Source organism: Nicotiana tabacum, chromosome 8 (assembly GCF_000715075.1).
Source record: "Nicotiana tabacum cultivar K326 chromosome 8, ASM71507v2, whole genome shotgun sequence".
In the NCBI taxonomy this organism is placed as follows: domain Eukaryota; kingdom Viridiplantae; phylum Streptophyta; class Magnoliopsida; order Solanales; family Solanaceae; genus Nicotiana; species Nicotiana tabacum.
This window is the reverse complement of record NC_134087.1, coordinates 9,432,541-9,457,102: the sequence shown is the minus strand read 5'-3', so window position 1 is coordinate 9,457,102 and position 24,562 is coordinate 9,432,541. Positions and strand designations below refer to the sequence as shown.

At 37.7% G+C, this 24,562-nt stretch overlaps 1 protein-coding gene and 1 pseudogene across 4 annotated transcripts; one reads left to right on the top strand and one right to left on the bottom strand.

Annotated features, from left to right (window-relative positions):
- Positions 1–619: 619 nt before the first annotated feature.
- Positions 620–5,989, bottom strand: LOC107782014 (phospholipase D alpha 1-like). Of its 4 annotated transcripts, none has more exons than XM_016602847.2 (4): positions 5,458–5,989; positions 4,868–4,967; positions 1,417–3,316; positions 620–1,343 (listed from the first exon to the last, which is right to left on the bottom strand). In XM_016602847.2, exons 2-4 carry the CDS (start codon positions 4,958–4,960, stop codon positions 910–912), a joined length of 2,427 nt encoding a protein of 808 aa, XP_016458333.2. In that variant the 5' UTR covers positions 4,961–4,967; positions 5,458–5,989; the 3' UTR covers positions 620–909. The 4 variants fall into 4 exon arrangements, with proteins under 4 accessions (XP_016458333.2, XP_075075060.1, XP_016458334.2 ...); XM_075218959.1 differs by having other exon boundaries at positions 5,783–5,940; XM_016602848.2 differs by having other exon boundaries at positions 5,625–5,927.
- Positions 5,990–11,900: 5,911 nt separating this feature from the next.
- The window catches only part of LOC107782015 (uncharacterized), a 45,992-nt pseudogene continuing 33,330 nt past the window's right edge, over positions 11,901–24,562 (top strand).

Genomic DNA, 24,562 nt, shown 5'->3' with positions numbered 1-24,562 from the left:
TTGAATATTGAATTAATATCTAAAACGTATAGCATCAAATCTCACTAGATACAATTTTTCCACCTTTTTTTAGGTGGACCAAAGTAGTGGATTGATAGCAATAATGATAGTTGTGAACCATCCAATATGAAAACAACAACGTTAAAAGGCCACCCCACCATTTTGTTCCCACATCCCAATCACTCATTTCAAATTCCCACTTTGACCAACTCTTTCTCCTCCAATTGATTTTTCATTCACCAACTTTGCTGCTATCGATTGCAAAATTGTCGACAAAACATCACTCATTGGGGCATAAGGTGCACAAATGACAACTACAAACATGTCGTTTCCAAGTCCTATCGCTTTCTTAAGTTGATGTTTCACTTGCCGTTTCATTGCAGGTTTTGAAGAAATTATACAATAATATACCCAGTGTAGTCTCACATATAGGGTTTGGGAGGGTAGAGTGTATGCAGACCTTACCCCTGCCTTTAATAAAGCACAAAGGCGGTTTACGGTAGACTCTCGGCTCAGAGTTTTGAAGAAATTATAATTAATTCAAAATCATTTAATGTGCAAATATAGGAGAAGCAAAACAGCTCATTGTTTCATTTTCAATGAAAATGCAAGAACCAAATTCAACACAAATGGAGCTGGGATAAAAACTCGAGGAAAGCATTACAGGGCTAGTTTTCGAAATCGCATTTCAAAACACGAACGTAAAATGTTAAAGAGTGGACTACAATAAAGACCAGTCAACATAAAGAAACCTCATACAAACTCAAGTGCACTGTCCAACAAAATGCCCAACAGGAATGTTAAAAAACAAGTAACTATCGTGTATTATTCCACAACAAACCGCAGCTGAAGTAATATATGAGTTCGTTACCTCACTTCGCATAACAAGTCAACACGTGAATAATCCACCTATGTAGTGAGGATAGGAGGAAGGTAGTCAGATTTAGTACCAAGAACACGGGCCTTGGTGTCGGGGAAATGCTCAGTTCCTGGTAGCTCCGTGACATCCCCTTCACTGGCCACTCCAATGGGGTAGCGGAGCAAGTGACCAGGCAGATCTCTTTCCAGGCTCTCACTTGAATACAGATCCCAGTATTTATCAGCCATCCGATTCACCTTGGTCACACATTCCTCACTTTCTGGATGTAGAAAGGTTTCATCGAGCATACCAAGGTGCTCGTACCACAATGCCATTCTGAAACCATGAATTTGACCCCTAGCTGGTTCCCTTGTAGCCAAATGATGAGGCTGGTAAGCTCCCATAGCTATTTCAGAATCTCTTGCACCGTCCATCGATCTCTGGTTTATGTTGGCTGATCCAACTATGATGTACTCGTCATCAACTGTTCAGAAATAAAGTTAGTACTATTTTTTTCAAATAATAAGATGGAACTAAAATTGCAAACCATTACTCACCAATCATCATCTTGGAATGGACATAGATCATGAAGCGTCGAGCCTCCTGAGCTCGCATGTAATCAGAATCAGGCTCTGGGGTCTCAGAAGGTTCATATTCTCCACTCTTCTTCACCTCCCGGTTACCAATGCAGAAAAATGTCAAATAATTCCTGGGATCCTCCTCTATTCCTTTAGCATTCAAGGCCTGAACAATGTGCTTATACATCATCTCCATCGTTCTCCTCTGCCAATCTAATATTGCTTGTACTGAAGCGCTCTCGGGGATTCCTTCTGGCCACATTGGGACCACAACATAAACAGTAAACCTTTCCCCAGCTTCAATCTTACTTACAATCTTCAACGCAAGTTCCTTTGGAATGACATGCAAAGCACCTATGTCCTCTACCTTGATATCATCACTCTGCCAGTCATAACTGCTTCCAAGAAAATACTGGTTTTCAATGTAAATAAAATTCTTTGCTCGACGAATAGCATGAATATAAGCATCTTGGATGCTTCTATCAATTATGTTATCCTTCCCACTAACAAGACCAGCTTTTGCTGCATCTTCAGGCGTATCAGGAAAGCCAAAAGCAGCTCCCTCATCAATAGATCTGAATAACTGAACATTCCATGTTTCAGAATCATCAAGGTACATCACTGGAGATGGGGGAATTATAATATCATCAAGCTCTCTGAAGTTGACAAGAACATCCTTTCCACCCTGCTTTCTCCACCTCTGTTCAAAATTAAACAGAACATCCCAAGCAATTGGGCCTTCAAGCCGAGAGTGAATGTCATGCCAGGGCTCCCTTGGTCCACCTTTGGTAATTGCTCCATCAGGAAAATTAGGTTGGTGGAAATCATCATGGTGTGCAGTGTCCAATGTCCTAAAAAGTGAATGGAAAGGTGTATCATATCTCCCATCACAAAGATCAATACCACCCACAAAACTCAGAATCCTTCTCTTTTCCGACTCTCCGCTGGGCAGCTCACTGTCCACCACCACGATTTTCTGGTGATGCGTAAACATGGTACCAATTTGTAAACTTTGAACAATGCTTCCGCCGTCATCAGGATTCCTAGGGCAGAGGACACAGTTCACCTCGGTACCTTGAAAGAACTGTTCAGTTTCTTGGTCATGAGTGGCCATCAAACCGTCCTTCTTCAGCAAACCCACGGACGTCCTATCATCCCAAACAAGCATAAGAACTTTAACACCTTCACTTGCCTTCTTCTTGAGCAGCTCCCCAAGTGTAATGTCACCTCCGGGCTTTTGCCTCCTCGAGTCCCTCACCAAGGTTATTTCAGTATACACTGACCAGCCAGTAATATATATCAAGTGCTTTGCATTAGTAATAGCATCAAAGATATCTTCCCAACATCTGTGGGGCTCATAATACTTTCCCCCAGCGAGAGGGATTTTAGGAATAAAATTGTCTGGCACATGCGCATCTTGATATAAGTTAACCCGACATCCTGTTCTCTGTGCAAAGAAAGTGTAAGGGACACCAGGATATTTAGAACTTCTAATGCCACGTGCCCAGTTAGGATCTCGACTGACATCAAAAAACTGTAGCTTCACGTGGATTTTGGAACCTTCTGCTATAGGATTCATTTCTCTATCCAGTATCTCAACCCATTTATCAATCTCTTCCCCTTCCAAAAGTTCTTCAACTGGTACATAAGCTCTTCCAATTAAGGTTGCACCAATGGGATTGTCATCTTTGACAGTGAATATAACATTTGAAGCCATATGTGCACAGTAAATGTGAAAAGACTCATACCACCTTGGATTGTTTGGTTCATTTTTTATCTTTCTGGTTCTTCCAACCCTAGCCTTTTCCAAATCAACTGTAGCATAAATTGCAGGAGTTCCTTTTCCAAAACCAATTGTCTCCTCAACATGTTCCTTTATCTGCAATGAGATTTGAAATTTTGTCATAAAAGGGGCAATCATTTCCTCAGGAAGGACTCTATTCTGGCCAAATCAGGATTAGAATTCCGACGAAATCTTTGTATCAAGAAAAATGGCTAGTACAGTTCTTAAACATATAGCTACATTAAAAGAGAAAAGCTGTCTATGTTTTATTAGTAATGCATATACTCTATAGTCAGAGAATTACAGAGACTTATATATGTTAATGAAAAAGATTCAGGAGTTCATATTTTTAGCTGAAATATGAGGTGCCCAAAATTCTGGACTATGACATTGAACTCAGAGTGTAGTCAGTAGTGTATGAGCCCACCCTTGTACCCTGCTCCTACTTAAATAGTAGATTTTATCTGGCAACACAAACACATAATATCCAGATGGATCCTTGTACAACAGCTTTATTTTTCCAACAGTAGAATGATTGAGATTAAGTACTTTCAAGAATCTCAAATCTCTAGATTCATCATACTATAGAACAAAGAGAGGAGAGAGGATGAACGAAGAGACCAATTAGCACAAGAAATCTATTGTGCATATCACTGGGTAGAAGTTTTTCTGAAGAAGATAGGGCATGGGTAAATTTCTCCAGCAGCTTTAAACTTAGGTTATTCATATGGTAGAATAGAACTGCCGGATTCTTTTTTTGATTCTGTATCATGAAACTATGCTTGCCCATATTCCACAAGCAAATGTTTGTGTGCTGTTGACTTTCAGGAATTTAAAGAATCAGATTCATTACAAAGTATACATTCCATATGTTGATACTTGAAAGAGAAGTGGAGAATCAACAAAATCCGTTTTAGCAGATAGTTGTAACCAATAATTACCTTCTACTAGGTTATTTAACCTCAGGAAATCGCCAAAATGCTAAAATTAACTTAAGCATACATGTGAATCATGGACTCCTTTATATGATCCAACTGACTGTGTTTCATAATCCGCGACGGCTTTATGGTGTTTTAAGAAAAGGCTTAGGTGTAATCACAAGGTCTGACAAGGAAGCTACTTAAGTCCAGAATTAGTGTAAGAATCTCACTATAACTTAGCAGCTAGGAAAAGTTACACTCTTTGTAAGTGCCATAACTTATATTTAGCTCAATTAAGCTCATTGCACAAGGGGTCTAAGAGCAATGTTTTTTTAAAGCGAAAAGTGAAAAAAAAAAAAATGGACAAGGTTCGTGGGGCTTGAAGCGAAAAGTGAGAAGTGAAGCATACATGTTATGACAAATTAAACAATTACCAAGCATATATTAATATAATGCTACAACAACCAAATCGCAATTAAAATACTAATTTTAGCATCCAATATGTTGATATGTCCTACCCCTTGGTTTGCATCATGTTGGCTCTGACTTTTAATAACGCTGTTTAAGAGTGTTAGCCATTCAAAAAAGTACTAATTTTGGAACAACTGATCCATTCTTTCATACCTCACACTCAATCTAGGCAACGCATAAGGGAAACAAAAATTGAAATTGAATAAGATGCCCTTGAAATCCAAGTTGATTAAGAACAGATAGATCATATGTATACCTTGCTGAAGAAGTGGCCACCTCCCTCTTTTTGCAGATTATCGACCTCGTAGATCGTGACATGGAGAGTTCCATGGAGCAGAATCTGAGCCATTTTTCACCTGCTTAGCCAAAGATAAAAAACCCCACATTACACCACTCCACAATACAGTCCACATCATAACTCACAAAAGGTTACCAAAATACAAAGTCTTTACTCAAAAAGCAGCACAAAGCTGAACGCAAACCAATCAATCAAATATGTCTCAATACAATAGAGTACACATTATCACACTAAACCCACAAAATGGTACTAAAAGACAAGTTTTTTACTCAAAAATCAACAGAAAATTGAATCTTACAAACTTATCAGTCAAATATGTCTCAATTCTTAAATTAGTTGGGGTCAACTATATGAAATCTCTTTACTCAAAAAAGCAAAACAAAATTGAACTCACACCAAACATTCAACTATGACCGGATCCTAAATTACCTGAACACAAACCAAAAGTTGACAAAGATAAAAGCTGTGCTAAAACTGAAGTCAGAAAAAAAAAATCCAGAAAGCATAAGACTAGAATGTTAAGAGAATAAAGAGATCTGAAATCTTACACCCACGAACGGAAAATCAAAATGTCGGTCAAGATGAGAAGTGAGAATATGATCCAATCTTGGTTGTAAAAGGAATGAAGAGATGGTGATCCAAGAAAGTTCTTTATTTATATAAAAAAGTGCAGAAAAGGCAGAGATGAATGGTAATAGAACGAGAGGAGCAGTACCTTTTTAATAGTATAATATCCTAGATTTAAGGACCGGAGCAGATCTTTATGCTCTATGCAAATATTATATAATATACTCAAATTAGATCTGTACACTAGTTCACACCTAGTGGAGTTGAAGAAAACCAGAAAAATAGTCAATTGAAGATCATGAAAACCTTGTGCCTCTTATTTTTGAAAAAAAAATCCTGAATTTTTGCCTTCAAATTTGCACTTTGGAAAAAATTGTGAGATTGATCTCTTTTACACACTCCGTGTAATTTGATCAATTTTGACAGGTCGCTTGTTTTTCTCTAGCCGTCAACTGTGTTTATTTAATAGATAGATATTTATCAGGATATTTAGTTATAACGTACGAGTTATGTGCATTGAAGATAAAAATAAATCATTTATAAGAGAATTATAGAGGAATTCTTTTTATCACAAAAATTAATTAATAAAAATACTACTATAACAAATTTCTATCACATGCTAAACTATATTGATAATATTATTAAAAAATTTACAATATTAGTATATTTAATCACACTATTAATGTAATTTAACTTGATATGATAGGTTACTATTCTGCAATTATTTTTTTAAAGATTTTTATTGGCGTAAATATTTTATATTGTCCCGTAGAACTTAAACTCTATGTAAATTGAATGTTAAGTGATTTAATACATAAGTAGATTAGTATTTTGAAGCACTATACTTACAACTTGTTTGGAGGGTTGTTATGTATCGTTTCATAATATATTATATAGTATTTCTACCATATTATATTGTACTTACTCCGGTCCATTGTTAAGTAATTTTTTGGCTTTTTTCATACATATTAAGAAATTCATCTTTTAACCTTAATTTGCTCATTGAAAATATAACAAACTACTCCTAGGTTCTTTACTCCAAGTCAACTTTGGAAAGAAAAGTTAATTCCTTTTTGACATATGAAAAAATCAAATATTGTGGATCACAAAAAAGGCCAAAAATTCACTTAAAGTGGACCGGAGGGAGTATCATTTTGATGTATATAATTTTGGATAGATTGTATTGTTTATCATCGTTTAATGATGTCATGCACTAACAATATGAAAAATAAACTTATAATATTATAAAGAAAAAGTAAGGTACGAGGTAAAATTATTATATAAAAAGGTTGGGTTAGAGATAAAATATGATTATTTAATAATAAGGAAGGGCAAGATAAGAGAGGAAATAATAAGGTAACGATGCGATCATACCAAATCGAACGCTCCATAAAGTGACATTTTTCGTTGTTATGTAACGATGGAATTAACGATACAATACAATAAAATTTAAGTAACAATCAAAATAAATATCATATTTAAAATAATAATACGATATAATATAACAGGTAACAACTATCCAAACAAGTTGTTATCGTAACTAGGGGCTAAGCTACATATCCTAAAAGGTGGTCAACTGACCACTCTTTTTCAAAAAATTAGACTGTATATATAGGTTTTAAAGGTAACGTTGATTACTATGTTCAAGAATTGATCTTTTTTCCGATCAAGACTATTAATTCTATGTCCAAAGTCATCAAGCAAAGAATTACGCCGTGTGCAGTGTTTTAGCCTTTTTCTTTTCTCCACGTGTAGTGCCTTAGCATAGACCTAAAGGTTTACGCGTTTTTTTTTTGTCGACATATCAAAAAGCAATCCCCATGTTCACCACTGATGGCATTGATGAGTAGTACAAGAAATTTTAAACTTGACTTTGGCACACGGATTTAACACTGTCTTAAAAGATGGAATTTGGTTAAATTTCTTAAAGAAATTATCATCAGGATACACGAAATCATTCCGAAAAGGGTCGTAAATGAAGTGCCAATTAATTGAGTTGGAAAGTTGTTAGAGGCTAACCAAAATATTCCTTCATTAACTGCAAAATTAGCCCAAATGTCCAATCAATCCAGTCAAAGATAAACTACTCCATACGGCACAATGGTCTAAATGACATATATACTTATAACACTTTGTTATGTCGGTTCCTAAACATCACTTATTTTCATCCAAACACTTTAACTTGATCAAAACCTATTATTTAAACTCCTCTAACCGTTGATCAAACACATGTTGATCAAACACATGTGACAAAATAATGATTGAGCTGGACAAAGTGAGTGTAATTCACGCGGATAATGAGCGTGAATATGAACATTTTGAACCAGAAATAATTAAAATAAGAAGAAAAAATCATCAAAATAAGAATGAATAATAATTGTAGCAAAAATCTGAGGCTGTGATGATAATTTTTTCTTCTGTCTCTAAACAAATTGATTAGGGCAAGGGAACAATCGGAGCCGTAACTTGACGGGGCAACCCGGAAGGTGACGACTTGCAACCGGTATTTATAGCCATGGCAGTATCTCCAATCTCTTGCATTGTCTTCAATATTATAGATTTGAGTCTCAATTGAAAGGTTATTTTCTTAAGTGCAAACCTACATGCTCTTTTCCTCCATTTTCAAAAGAGCCCCTCTCTGTTCCGCCATTAATTTTCTTAGATCTGAGCCCCTGTTCCGCCATTGATTTTCCTCCATTTTCAAAAAAAAAAAAACAACCCTTCTCTGTTCCGCCATTGATCTTTCTCCATTTTCAAAAACATAAAAAAAAAAAATAACCAACAGCCCTGAGCCCCTCCCAGTTCGCCATTGATTTTCCTTCATTTTCAAAAAACAAAAAACAGACCTTGTTTATGACAAAAGCATAAGCAAACAGGATTTAAGTGGGCGTTGGACATAAAAATCCCGACATTGTTGTCGAAGAAGATAGGAAAGACAGAAATGATTCATACTTTCTAAGCCCTAACTAAGCGAGTAAGTATAAAATGAGGGGGAAATTTGGGTTTTTTTGGGTGGGTGGGGTTGGGGGTAATAATCATTTCCTGTTTTATTTTCTTATGTGGCCATAATAAAATGACCTGGAGCCTACGTTGTTTAATTTTCTTGACGTGGCGTCCTACGTGTAGGAGATTGTATTACACGCACCGGCGGACTCGTATCATAAGCATTTATTATACATGGTTTGAAGTAGTGTAAGTGTTCAATTAGTAAATTGGTAAGTTTGGAGACCGACATGACAAAGTAGGACAAGTATAGGTGTCATTTAGGTCATTCTGTCACTCTATATCAGTGATGAAATGAGGGGAAAATGTGCAAATATATCCCTAAACGATATGAAATGATCAAAATTTATCATCCATTTATAATTGAGATCGGATTTACCACTAACATAAAAAGCTTTGTCTCTAATGAAAGTAGGCGGCAAAAATATTCGGGGCCCTATAGACTTGGTAACTTTTGTTTAGTTTCTCCTTAAACTTCGCATGATTTTTAATACCTCCTAACTTAAAAATTTGATAGTCATCACCATCCTAGATGATGATGTGACAAAGAGTGTGAATGCACTCTCTTTTAACCACATGGAAGGAAGAACAATCAAAATATTAGCTTTCAAATAGAGTATTTTTCAAATATTATTTGCCACATAATCAAATATAACTATTTATTTGTTCCAAGTGTATTTCTCATTGTTTTTTCTTAATATACATTGCATACTTTTTTCCAATTGTATTTTTTAAATTCAATGAATATATATATATATTTCAACTATGTGTTTCTTATCTTTTTTTCGATCCAAATCTATAAGATTTAGTTTGAAACTCCATTTATTTTAGCCATATAAGAAGAAAAATTAGCCAAAGTGATGAATTTCAAATGGCATATTTTCTACAGAAAGAAAAAATTACTGTGTATTTTTATTTTCATTTTCATACAATGACTAATTATTTAAACTACACATTTTTCTTTTAGAGTAAAATTCGTAAATTTTGTCGGAATTTTACTATTCTTAGCTAAAAAAATTATTTTGTAAAATATACGGAGTTTCAACAACATATTTTTTAATATATTTTTTTTAGATGCAATGATAATATGTCTTAACTGTGCATTCCTTCTTTTTCTGGCCAAATATGTAAAAGCAACTTGATTAAAATATTATTATCTTTAGCCAAATAAAAAATTAGAGTCAAAATAAGATTGTTTCAATTTTTTTTATTATAAATTTTAGCACAAAAACTTGATTTATATAGTTGGTGGACTTAGAAAAGTAAAAATATATACTTTTATTGTAAAAAAAATCCATATGGCGGCGCATGTGTTATACTCCCGTGAATTGTCAACGTCCGGGGGGTCGAGGTTATGAAATTGCCAAGTTTAGGGAGGTACTAAAGACCATGTAAAATTTAAGGGAGAACTAAACAAAAACTTTCAAGTTCAGGAGGGTCCCGAACTATTCCGTTATAAAAATATTTACAACTCATCTCGTTTTACAGGGAAAACAAAGATCAAATTTGCCGTTATACTATGTGAATGGTTAAAAATTTCCTCTGAGCTTTTTGAAATGGTCCAAACTTGACCATTATTTCTCTGTTCCACATCCCTCTAAATTAACAATAACACTTGATTCTCTCTACTTTCAAAAACACCACCTGAAGACTACAGTTACTTGCCCACTATTTTACCTCTACTATGTGCATTCACAAAAAGAAAACATAAAAACTTCAAACAACAATCATTTCACTCAAATAATTTCTCCCGCACATTCATCTTTACCACTTCCCGTGGTATCATTTTACTGCTAGCAAAAGATACCGACCCTCAATCAATATAACCCTGCCTTGATTGTAATAATACCAGTGAAAATAATTTAGTAGTTGAATTATATATTTTTGGGCTTCTTTTAGCATTAAGAGGTATTGAGTATACTAATTATTATTCCATTCACTTTATTCATTGTACTGTTTGTATAGTTAGTGTGTATAGTTAGGTAGTTTAATTGGCTTACATATATATGAGTAGTACAGTTGTAAACATGTATATATACTTGAAAATTAATAGAGTTGATTAGAGAGTTCTCATTATACCAAATACATAGAGATTTTATCGGTGCTCTCTCTCTCTCTTTTATATCTTCTCATTCTCTGAAAACATTCTAGAGAACTCCATTGGTGCTCAATTATCTTGAGCTTGTTTACAATCATAATACGGTATCATATCTTGGGTATTAGCTCGGATCTTATCAGTATCTCCATTCTTCGTTCTCAAATTCATCTGTTTTCTTTTCTCGCTAGGGTTTCGGCGATTTTCCTCCAGATCTGCAATTTTCCCACAAATTGAGAAATCTTCGAGTTAATTGATTCATCCATTCACTGAGTCGACTGATACACTCCTCAATTTCACCAAATCCTAGCTTCGCACATGGCCATCGATCAGACTGAATAAACTACGTCCGGGACAAGCAGAAATGACCAATTGGTCATCGATATAGGTAGTCCTCTCTACATTCATCCTTGAACAGTCCTAGAGTGACTTTAGTACCACTTACATTCGACGGAATAGATATTGTTCCTGGAGAAGAAGTGTGTTCTGAACCCTATTGGTCAAAAATGAATTAGAGTTTATTAATGAGGAATGTAGAAAACCTAGCCCTAATTCGCCTCAATTTCATCAGTAGGAGAGGTGTGATGACATGGCAACCTCATGGATCCTTAATTTCCTCGCTAAGAAAATTTCTGATAGTGTTGAATATGTGAATGACTCAGTTGAGTTGTGGATCAAAATAGAGGATTGCTATGACTAAACAAACGTGACAAAATTATGTCAGATTCAAAAGGAAATTAATGATCTTATTTAGGGATCCTTAGATATTACCATCTACTATACATGAATGAAGAGGATGGGCGACTTGTGGAGCAACTGCCAAATTTCAATGCAGCTGCAACTGCACGTGTGGAGCAAAAGAAACTATGCACAAGGCAGAACAGGATGGGCGACTTGTCTAGTTTTTAATGGGCTTGATGAAGTCTACACAATAGTGCGAGGGAGTATACTTATGATGAAGCCCCTGCTTTCTATAGCACAGGATTTCTCTCTATTAATATAAGAAGAAAAGCAAAGGGAATTCAGACATAATAATCAACTAAATTTGGAGTCTACTTCAGTTCATGTGAATGCAAGTCCACAACATCAGAATCCACTTGGAGCTAGGAACTTCAAGACGCATTACACAACCAACATTGGTCGCCCATTTTATGACTATTGTAAAAAACCAGGTCATACAAGGAAAAAGTATTCAAGCTACATAGATACCCCTAAAATAATTCATACAGTAATCAAAACTCGAATCGTCTCAATAATCAGTCCTTCAATCAGGGGAACAATCCAAATCATAACCAGAATCACAAGTTCAACAGAGGAAAAGGCTATATGGCAAATGTACATGGAACTCCAACTGATATGATTCATGAGAATGGAGATGAGCAGGGCCTACATGATGAAAATCAGAATGTTAACTAGACAAAAGAACAATATGGACTGAAATTCCTGCAGCATTTCTAAGTGGGGAATACAGGAGTATCTTCTAGCAATAGCAATATCACAAATGGTAGTGTCAACTTTACATGTATTGTAGTCTGTACTTCTTTTATTGACTTTGACAAACCTTCATGCAAATATTTTGAATCAAAATCTAACCTTTGGATCATAAACTCAGGACATCTAACCATATGACCTTTGAGAAAAATTCACTCACTAACATCACAACACTATCCTATCCTCTACTGATAAGCTTGCCAAATGGATATAGAGTAAAAGTTCTTGAATTTGGAGATGTGATACTTTCTTCAAACATTGTCTTACATAGGGTCCTTTATGTTCCATCATTCAAATATAATTTGATTTCTGTCCACTCCCTTGCAGTACACCTTAGGTGTATTGTATTCTTCACCGATACATCTTGTCTGTTGAAGGCCCCTTTAGTGAAGAGGCCTGAAGTGATTGGTAGTAGCAAAGAGGGACTATATTACCTCTGTTCCATGTATCTGAAGGGTAAAAAGGTTGCCTTGCCCTCTATTATTTCAATTTCTTTCTGCAATTGTGTTCCTACTTCTAGTATAAATGGTGATGAGTCTGTTAGTCCAACTCATTCATATCACAGTTCACAGCCTGTAAATACTTCCATTTTAAATCATAAGAATATGTCTTCATATATGTTTGATAAACATGATATAAACTCTTTGTGGCACAATAGGCTTGGTCATGTTCCTTTTGTTAAAATGAGAGGAATATCCTCTATACCTACAAAATTTGCACCAAGACAACCATTTATTTCCCCCATCTACCCTACGGCAAGACAAGCCATACTCCCCTTTCCTTAAAGAACTGGCACTACTTCCCAGTTGTTTGAGCTGCTGCATATAGACATATGGGGTCCCTACCATGTAACTACCCATGATAGCCACAAATACATCCTCACCTTAGTGGATGACTTTAGCATATCCACTTGGACTCACATGTTAAGCTGCAAAAGTAATGCTTTTCAAGCTTTAAAATGTTATACCCCTATTTTCGAACATGAAAGTATGCCATAAATAAATTAATGGAAGTTATGAAATGAGATGTTACATCTCGCATTTTCGTATGTTAAAGTTTCATCATCAGTAAACCAATGTAAGTTCGGGAATGAGATTATTTTGAGATTATAAGCATTATGCTATTTCAAATAAGTGAGGAGTAAATTCATGAAGGAGAGAGAGAGTAAGCAAATCAAAGAAAATGAGTTTCGTCGAAGTTTGGTATTTTGGGGATAAAATACGATCCAAGCTATAATACTCTGTATTTATGGACTAGTGCCATACAAGGTACCATATGACCGTGATTATAAGATATATAAAGTGTGTTAAAAGTGAGTGGTATTCTAAGTTATTTCAGATGATTCTTAATTATGTGGGTAATTGGTTACTTGTTGGATTAGTGGGGAATTACTAAGTTAATTAAGAAATTAGTAATTGATTAAAATATTTTGGATTGTCATTTGGATAAGTTTCACTGTGGCAGCAAAGGTTTAAATTATTGCGACTCTTTGGATAAGACTTTGTTTTGGACATGACACATAAGAAACCATTCTTTACACGTGAAAGTCTTGGGGTAAGACTTTATCTTGGACATAACACCTAAAAATCATTCTTTATACGAGAAAGTTTTGGGATAAGACTTTGTCTTGGACATAACACATAAAAACCATTCTCTACAAAGTCTTTGGATGTGACTTTATTTTGGGCATAACACCAATATGCATAATGAGTCCTTGTTTACCTTTGTTTGCTTTATTTATTAATGATATAACTTAGGAGAAATTTGAAGACATGATAGATGAAGACCGAAAGAATTTTTTGAAGATATAGATTATGGAGTGAATATTAGTCGGATAAGAAATAACATGCTTTGATATCAAGAATATCATACGGATTTTTTCGCTACTCCGATCCGTTGTTACATGTTTCATCGTGATTGGCATGTGTTGGAAGGATTGTCAAGAGAATCAATTCAGGTATGTTAAGTTTATCCCTTTTTTCTTTTTGGCATGATCCATACGACACAAACGAAACGAGCAAATGCACAACTTCCATAAATAACTCTATTCATAGAAATGCTAGATATGCGTATATTCTTGATTTCCCATATGTCTTATTGTTCTATCGTCTGTTCATGGGTCTAAAAAATATGTAAGTTGATAAAGTCTATTTTATGATATTAATTAGAGGCATAATGGTCTTATGACATTCCGAAATTTTTTATTGACGTACTGCTCATGCATTGCATTCATTTATATATGTATATTAACCCATGATCAGATAACGTTATATATATATATATGGGATATGGAAAAAGGTTACGACGTTATATATGCACCACCACCTGATCAACTGGTATACGTTGATGATTTGCCCACAGTGGCCGAGATGGTATGATGGGATGCCCTCAAATGCTTGATGATGTTATGAACACATGTACCTATGCACGACATGACATTTATACGCATATGCATGACACTATAAGTATTTCATGATTTACACAGTTATCCAGACTTACATGTTGAGTCTTTTACTCCATATTTCTCTTATGTCTATTGTTTACTGATTTTCATTCTTTACATACTTGGTACATTATTTGTACTGACGTCCCTTTTGCCTGAGGACATTGCGTTTCATGCCCGCAGGTCCCAATAGACAGGTTGAGAGTCCTTCAAGTAGGTTACCAGCTTAGCGGAAGATGTTGGTGCGCTCCATTTGCTTTGGAGGTTCTTAATTGGTTAGTATGATTTAGATAGGTATTGATTGGTATGTCGGGGCCCTGTCCCGGCCTTATAATGTTTATGTACTCTTAGAGGCTTGTAGACATATGTCATGTATATGAAAGATTGTATGGCCTTATCGGCCTATGTTCAGTATACGAGTGATTATTTTGGCCTTATTGGACTGTACATCATATGTATAAGTCAGTATATCAGTTTGGGTCATTTTAGGTTGAGTGTTCTCTCATATTTTATTCTTGTTACCTCGTACGGCCCTTCTGTCCCATTTACCCATGTTGATGTAATGAGAAAATACGTATGTTGGTACTTGGTTGAGCAAGGGCACCGGGTGCTCGTCGCGGCCCATCGGTTTGGGTCGTGATAAAAGTGGTATAAGAACATTTCTTTTCCAGAAAGTCTGCAAGCCGTATCTAGTAGAGTCTTATTTATGGGTGTGTCGTGCACCACACTTATAAGCAGAAGGCTACAGGGCATTTAGGAATGTCACTCTTTCTTCTTACTCTAGATGGTATAGTAGAGCTCAGTTGTAAGAACTCAATTTCCTAAACTTTATCTTATTCATAATGCAACGATGCCTACATCCAGAAAGATAGGTGGTAAAATATTGAATGTGAATATGGAAGAGTTGAGTCAGAAGAACTCGATTTTTCATGATGCTTCTGATAAGTAAATGTAAGGTCATCAGTAGATCATGTGTGTACTAAGACGTATAAACCTCTTGATAAGGAGCCTTAAGGTAAGAATATCTATCCACCTTTATGGTGAAAGACAATGAAAGATTTAGAAGATAAATACAAGTTTCAAGAAGCAAGATAAAAAAGGGTATGAGACGCCCAGTTAATGAAGGTTAACAGTATTTACAACTCAGGCAGAGGAATATAAGCCTTTTGAGTTACCTTCAGTAGTAACAGAGGTATGTACAATTGGCCACAACAATCTTAGTTATGCTATAAGAGCTAATATATATGGTTTAAGAAGAGGACATTATATCAGATCCGGCTGGGGTTAGAGTAACCCAAAATGGTGGATGGATTGTTTGTATTAGTTGACGTTTCCAAAGGATATTGCAAAAGTGCTCATAAATCTTCTTGTGAGACATCCAGATGGTGTACTCTAAAATAGTACAATAGATATGAGTACGACAAAGATAGGCACTGAAAGCCTTGAAGGGATAAATATTACCTAAGTATGGCTCCCGTCCCTAGTAGTGAAAGAATGTCAGGCAACCTGAACAGCTAATGGATGGAGCAAGGGGCGGTAAAAGCAGAAGAATGTCTTGTTCGAGTTTTCAGAATAAAGTGATAGACATAGAAGTTAGCGGGAAATAAGAAGAGAATTAATGAATCATTATGAGTAGGATGTGATACATGAATAATAACGGTAGATTAAAAAAGATGACAATCTTACAGAGTATATAGACAAGTGAAGGAAAAGACGAGAGGTGACAGGCCTTGAGACAACAAAAGAGTATAGGCCATAAAGTTATATCCTCATTTCAAGAAATAAGTTCGCGACTCTAATGCAATTACCAAAAGGAAAAGTTAGACCCCAGAGTAATAAAAATCAGTATGGGCTGGTGAAACATGAATTAGGGACTGAGTGATTTGATAATGGTTGGCATCATGAGAATTTCAGATTGTGTTCCGACGATAATAGAATGGACAATAGAAGAAGATTCATGAGAAATTCAGAGAATGGTCATTCAGGAAGACGCTTCCCTGAAGTAAGCAATGTGAGCAAAGTTAAGCTTAAGGAACTATATGTGCCAGTTATACTAGGTGTCACCCTCGTAAGTAAGGAATTTTGTTATCCTTGGTACATAAGGATTATCGCAAGGCAAGTAAGGGTCATCGATGATATGGAAGAACGCCAAAGATGAATAGGTAAAATATCTATAGGTAGATCGTCGTAGCTTTAAATCTTAGTACTCCCCTAAAAGGGGGAATATGGAGTGATGTCTCATTAAGTCTGAGTTAAGTGGTTCTAGTAACTATGAAATGGTAAAGGAAGAATTAGATAAAATGAGGAAGGAATGAGATTGCCGCTTATTCAAATCCTACATATAAGCTACAATTCCAGAACATTATGCAAACACGATGTCAAGGATAGGAAGTGAGGGTTCCTTCCCGAGATGTTATTGATAAATAAGGAGCCAGTACGAGACGTATGTTAAGACAAAGGAAATAACCCAAGAAAGATTACGCGGAATATTGATATAAGAGTGGGCCAACGATTAGTTAGTAGTTGATTCAGGAGGGGCCTAGTTATGTCTAGATAAGAGGATACAAACATAAGAAAGTGGCACCTACCGTGGCTAATAAACGAGAAGTAAAATCAGAAGTGATATTCAAGATCATATGAGTGGTATGGAATTCCAACATGCGTGAAAACTAAGATAAGCTAAGTATGCATGCAACAAGGGGGCAGAAGACCAGGAAAAGTAACGTCTTACATTTAAAGAAATCTGAGAATGAACGAAAAGAATTATTCGGTTAATGATCCAGAGTTAGTTGCATTATGAACGCACTTAAGAGTTCGGAGTTTTATACATGCAACATATATGTTGATAATGAAGATTTCAGTATAAGGTAAAAGAAAAAATTGAGCTCAGATCATAGATAAAGGATTGAATTGTTAAAACATTGTGTTGTGGATATTCCATAGCGCCTATGAAAGGCTAAAAGTAATAACTGACATGAGCCGCATATCGAGAGATAGCTTAAGCCTAAAGGAGGAGGAAACTAAAGAGTTACATCAATAAAGTAAATTAGGAATCTGATTATTGGACCCACAAAGTTATAGACCTCGTGACTGAGAACATTGCAGGACTACTCTTAGATATCAGAGGTACAAAAGATATAGTATAGTAGCCATATTCTATAATGGCTCTACGATAAAGCCAGTTAGAAGAAGTACCGACCTTATAAGAAGTCGGTATGAAGCTCCCACCGGGTTGTGTATGCACCAGAGGTGCAAGTATTATAATAGAACTTCAAGTTATGGACGTGAATTATACATATGAGGAAGGGAGGTCATGAAAGAGATAAAAGATACGATGCAAGATTCCAAGGTAAGTAAGGTAAAGGTGAACAACGTACGAGATACTCAAATGTAGAGGGTTATGAATAGTCCATACTTCGGATAAAAGGCTAGAAGCGCGGGGATTCAGTATCTAGGAATGATAGCGGCATCGTCAGTAGCATAACTTCCAACCTATGGTTTCTAGGTAATGAGAGGCCTAGTCAGGAGAGTAAAGAAGAGTTAGAGATAATGTGATATCTCGATTGATGTTCCAGAATAACACAAGGAAATCTATGGTGAAAATAAGTTGAAGGAAGGTTGTGAGTAATATAAATAGATATGTGTAGGTCGCAAGCTAAAGTATGGTAAAATGACAAGGTTTTAAGAAGAGAGGAGTAAGGATAAGAAAAGACAAGTGAGAAGGTGATGAGAAGGGATAAGTCCTCAGGATTAAGCCCATGAGAACAAGAATTATAGAAAGCTCAGTATAGCATGAATATACTCAAAGGAGTCTAAGACTAGTAGAATTTAAAAGAGACGAAATGATGCCCTGATAATAGAATAAGGGTGTAATTGTAATAGATAAAGGATGACGTTTAGGACTTCAATTGAGTAATGATTTGATAAATTGTACAGGATTAAACTACCCTCGTAAGGAGAATCACATTGGGATGTTATGAAATATGGTTATTAAAGTATAGTATCGCCCCTAGGTGGATTAGGCAAGCCACTACAGATATTCCTTGATGAGACGTAAGCCCTAGTGACAATATATTACGTAAGAAGTTTCAAGTTATCAGTAGTGGATTATAGATCAACATTGAGGTGAATTGTGATGACCCAAAAGGTCATCACTTGATTTACAAGTCAATTCTGTGTTCTGAGGCCTTAAAAACCTCTTTTTATTCTGCCTCGATTTGCATGCACGGTCCAGGCGTATATCCGAAACGCTTTATAAGAAAATTTGATAAAAATGCTAATTTGCCTTTAAAAATTAAATTTAAGTTGACTTTGGTCAACGTTTTGGGAAGACAGACCCAAACCCATGATTTGATGGTCCCAGAGGTTCCGTAGAAAAATATGGGACTTGGACATATGCCTGGAACTGAATTCCAAGTTCCCAAGCCCAAGAAATGAATTTTTGAAGAAAATTGTTTAACTGAAATTTTAAGAGTTTTTAGAAATTTAAATGCGTTTGAATTTGATGGTATCGGGCCCCGTATTTTGGTCCCGGAGCCCGGTATAGGTCTTATATGGTATTTAAGTTATGCCTGTAAAATTTGGTAAGAAACGGACTTCATATGACGTGAATCGGACCCTTGGTTGTGAAATTTGAAATTTAAGAGTTCTTGAGATTTTTCTTTGATTTTGAGGCTAAACTTGAAGTTCTAGGTGTTATTTTGGCGATTTGATCGCACAAGTAAGTCCGTATGATATTTTTAGGGTTATGTGCATGTTTGGTTTGGAGCCCCGAGGGCTCAGGTGAGTTTCGGATAGGCCACGGGATGTTTTTACACTTAGGAAAATTGGAGGTTTTGCTGCTTCTGATGCACAAACATTTTGTGCTTCGCGGTCGCGAAGTCATTCTTGCAATCGTGAAATGGAAATGGGGCTAGGATGAATTTGTCCTATGTGAACGCGAAGACGGGGACACGAACGCGGAGCACTAGAGGAATGCTCTACGCAAACGAGACCTATGTCACGTGAACATGTATAGTAAATAGGGGTGGGCTCGGAATCGACCTCTTCTTCTATGCGAACGCGTACGTTGGTCCGCGAACGCAAAAGCGAGAGGGGTATACCCTTCACGAATGCGTGGAGAATATCACGATCGCATAAGTCCTTAGGAGGTTGCTCTTCGCGATCGCGATGAACATTGTCACCCAGCTCTTTTAAACAGTAGCAGAAACGGGAATAAGTCATATTTTCACATCTCCTTCTCCAAAATCAGAACCTAGGCTATTTGTGAAGAGAAAAATCAACACCAAATCATAGGTATGTGTTCCTAAACCCATCTCCTTTATTTTCCATCAACACCCATTAGATTTCTAGGCATAAATATTGTTCTTCCATGGTAGAATTAGGGATTTTGGGTAGAATTAGGGCTTTTTGAATAATTGAAATTTAGACCTCATTTTGGGGTCGAATTTCGAAACTAATTGCAAATTTGGGCTCGTGGGTGAATGGGTAATCGGGTTTTGGTCCGAACCTCGAGTTTTGACCAAGCGAGCCCTGGGTCGATTTTTAACTTTTTCGGGGAAATGATAGAAAACCTATAATTAAGCTTTGGGTATTAATTCTTTAGAATTTATTGATGTTGTTAAATTAATTTGGGCTAGATACAAGTAAATTGGAGGCAAATTCTAAAGGAAAAGCGATGTTTGAGGCTTGAGTTGGCCGTGAAAGTTTGAGGTAAGTGTTTTGTCTAACCTTAGCTTGAGGGAATAGGTATTGTGCTTTATTTGCTATGTGTTAGTGTAGTGTAAGAGTATAGGTGTGGTGACGAGTATCTATACATTGGTGTCAAGCATGCCCGTGAGTCTTAAATTGTTATCGTTGTGTTTTCTTAATAAGTACTACAATTGCCTAAATTGTTGATTATCCATGTTGAGCAAGACGTATGATTATATCCTTGGTATTGGTTTATTATTAAGCATTAGCTCCAGTTGAGCTTCAGTTGTGAAGTTAATTATTGGTACAAGTTTGGTTATAGTTGATTCCCTTGCCGGGACGTATTTATTTCTTATTGTTGATTCCCCTGCCGGGATATGTTTATTCTTGTTGTTGATTCCCTTGCCGGGATGTTGTTGTTGCCATTGTTTGGGTGAGAAAAGAGAGATAAAGCACGAAGGGTAATGTCGTACACATTCATATTTATGCATATGGTGAGGAAAGAGTGATAAAGCACGAAGGGTGATGCCGTGCACATTTATATTTATGCATTTGGTGAGGAAAGAGTGATAAAGCACGAAGGGTGATGCCGTATACATTTTCATTGATATTGATGCATATGGTGAGGAAGAGAGATAAAACACGAAGGGTGATGTCGTGCACATTTCTAATATTTACATGGTGAGGAAGAGAGATAAAGCACGAAGGGTGATGCTGTGCACATTTTCATTGCTTGATTACATTGGTGAGGACTGAGAGTAAAAGTAGGAAGGGTGATGCCGTGCACTTATTGCCTGTCTGTTATGATTTCTTGCTGTTTCGGTTCAAGTACCTTAATTGTCTTATTCCATTATTACTGTGATTCTTTACGTTGGTATTTCCCCCATAGCATGTTACCCCTCCCCCATTACTTTTGAATTACTTATATTACTGTTATTCTGCTAGATACTGTCTCACTGCAGGTTATGATTGTTTGTTGTGTCTTAGCCTCGCCACTACTTCGCCGAGGTTAAGCTCGACACTTACTCAGTACATGGGGTCGGTTGTACTGATACTACACTCTGCACTCTTTTGTGCAGATCCCGGTACTGAAGCATACGGACCATAGCTAGGGGTTGCTGCCTTCAGTCCATCAGGAGACCCGAGGTAGTCCTGCAGGCGTCCGCAGGCCTTGACGTCCCCTTCCTATCTAGTTTTCTTCTGTTCTTTACTATTTCAGGGACATACATGTATTTTTTTTGTTTTGACCCTATTTCTAGTATTCCTAGATAATCCGTGAGATTGTGACATCAGTTCTAGGTGGTCTATGTTTATGGATTCGTATTGGTACTAACTTAATTGTTAAATTTTGTTTCTTCCATATTATTAATTTCGCTGTTTAGAATATATTATCTTAAAATTTCTAAGAGATTGAAAAAATGAAAAGGGTAAAGTAATCGGAATAGTTGGCTTGCCTAGTTTTTACTAGCAGGCACCATCACGACTCCTGAGGGTGGAAATCCGGGTTGTGACAAGTTGGTATCAGAGCTCTAGGTTGCTTAGGTCTCACAATTCATGGATAAGCTTGGTAGAGTCTAAGGAATCAGTACGTAGACGTCTGTGCTTATCCCTAGAGGCTACAGAGTTAGGAAAAGTTTCACATCTATTATTCTCTGTCGTGCGATTTGGTTTCTTAATGCTAATTGAACTTCTACTCTGTTCTTTCGAGATGGCGAGAACACGCTTCTTAATCCGCTGATCAGCAGCCCGATCCCCCAATGGCAGCATCTACGAGGGGCAGAGGACGAGGCCAAGGCCGTGCTAGGAGCCGAGGTAGGGGCAAAGCTCAGCTCAGAGCAGCACCACCAGCGGCGGAGCCTCAGGTAGAGTTTGATGATGAGGTTCCAACCCAGACAGTTCCAGTGGGCCCAACTCAGGTCCTAGAGGGGTTCATTGCTACCCCAGTACTCCAGGATGCTCTGGTCCGTCTAGTGGGCCTTATGGAGAGTGTCACTCAGGAAGGCTTACTTCCTGTAGCACCAGCCGTCTCTCAAACTTGGGGGAGGAGCACAGACTCCCGCTACCCGCACTCCGAAGCAGATGGATCTCCAGTTTCATACTTTAGAGCTTAGCCAGTTGGAGCAGTTTAGCCGGGTGTAGTAGCTTAGACCGGTGATGGAGCAGCTATGTTTGCCGATGTTTTGTGGAGGTTGGACTGGTTCACCAAGCTGTTCACTACTACTTATGGTTGTACATCTTCAGAGGATCCCCAAGATTACTTAGACAACTATCATGAGGTTCTTCGGAACATAGGGATAGTAGAGACTAATGGGGTCAACTTTGCTGCTTTTCGTTTGTCAGGTTCCGCCAAGAAACGGCGGAGAGATTATTGTTTGGCCAGAATAGTTGGATCATCAGCTCTCACTTAGAACCAATTTTGGCAACTATTTCTCGAGAAGTTTCTTCCCGTCACTCAGAGAGAGGAGTACCGTAGGCGGTTCGAGTGTCTCTAGGGTTCTATGACTGTCACCTGGTATAAGACGAGGTTTATTGATTTGGCTCGTCATGCTCCTCTGATGCTCCCCACCGAGAGAGAGAGGGTGAGGATGTTTATTGAGGGACTCGCTCAGCCTATTAGACTACAGATGGCTAAGGAGATAGGTCCCGAGATTTCTTTCCAGGATGCGGCCAATGTGGCCAGGCGGGTTGAGATGGTTTTAGCCCAGGGGAGCGGTCAGGGGTCTGATAAGAGGCCTTGTCATTCCGGTAGATTCAGTAGTGCCTCGTCTGGAGGAAGGGATTCTTTTGGTAGAGGCTACCCTCCTAGGCCATTTCAGTCAGCACTTCAGGCTTCTCACGGTACTCCAGGTGGCCGTGGTTCTCATATGCAGTATTCTGATCAGTTACCCTACAGTGCACCACTAGCTCCTATTAGTCCACTTTCGCTCCAGAGTTTTAAGGGTGGTTATCCAGGCCGTCAGGGTCAGTTTCAGGGTCAGCAGTCTCAGCAGCCCAAGTCTTGTTATACTTGTGGTGATACGAGGCACATTGCTAGGTTTTGCCCTCGAGCCTCGAGCAGTTCTCAGCGCTAGGGTTCTCGTGCTATGGTTCCAGCACCGGGTGTTTCACCGCCCGCTCATCCAGCTAGAGGCAGGGGTAGATGTATTAAAGGTGGAGGTCAGGCTACTAGAGGTGGAGGCTAGGAAGCTAGATAAAGAGGCCAGCCAGCAGGAGGCCGTCCTAGGGATGCAGTTCAGAGTGGTGGGGCTCAGCCCCGATGTTATGCTATGCCAGGCAGACTTGAGGTTGAGGCCTTCGATGCAATTATCAAAGGTACGGTTTCAGTGTGCAGTAGAGATGCCTCAGTTCTATTTGACCCAGGGTCCACATATTCTTATGTATCATCTTATTTTGCCCCTTATCTAGTTGTGCCTCGTGATTCTTTGAGTGCTTCTGTATATGTTTCTACACCGATGGGTGATTCTATTATGGTAGATCGTGTTTATTGTGCTTGCGTGGTTGTTATTGGGGGCCTCGAGACCCATATAGATCTTCTACTTCTCGATTTTGTGGATTTCGATGCCATTCTGCAGATGGATTAGTTATCCCCTTATCATGCTATATTGGATTGTCATGCCAAGACCGTGACCTTAGCATTGCCGGGGTCGCCTCGTTTGGAGTGGAAAGGGACTCCTGGTCATTATACAAGTAGGGTTATCTCATATATGAAGGTTCGGCGCATGGTTGATAAGGGATGTTTGGCTTATTTGGTATATGTTCGTGATTCTAGTGCTGAGGTTCCTTCTATGGATTCTGTGCCCGTTGTATGTGAGTTTCCAGAGGTATTTCTTTCAGACCTGCCAGGGATGCCACCCAACAGGGACATTGACTTTTGCATTAATCTGGTTCCGGGCACTCAGCCCATTTCTATTCTGCCATATCGTATGGCCATGCTAGAGTTGAAAGAATTAAAAGAACAGTTGTAGGATTTGCTGGATAAAGGCTTTATTAGACCGAGTGTCTCGCCTTGGGGTGCGCCGGTGTTGTTTGTCAAGAAGAAGGATGTTTGTCTTCTATTCCCGCAGCTGGGAGGATCACGAGCAGCATCTCCGAGTTGTTCTTCAGACTCTGAAGGATAGTTAGTTGTATGCCAAGTTTTCAAAGTGTGAGTTTTGGTTGAGTCCGGTTGCATTATTGGGTCATGTTGTATTAGCAAAGGGTATTCAGGTGGATCCTAAGAAGATTGCGGCAGTCAAGGACTGGCCTAGACCCACATCAGCTACGAAGATCTGGAGTTTCTTAGGTTTGGCGGGTTATTACTGTCGGTTTGTGGAGGGGTTTTCATCTATTGTAGCCTCGATGACCAGGTTGACCTAGAAGGGTG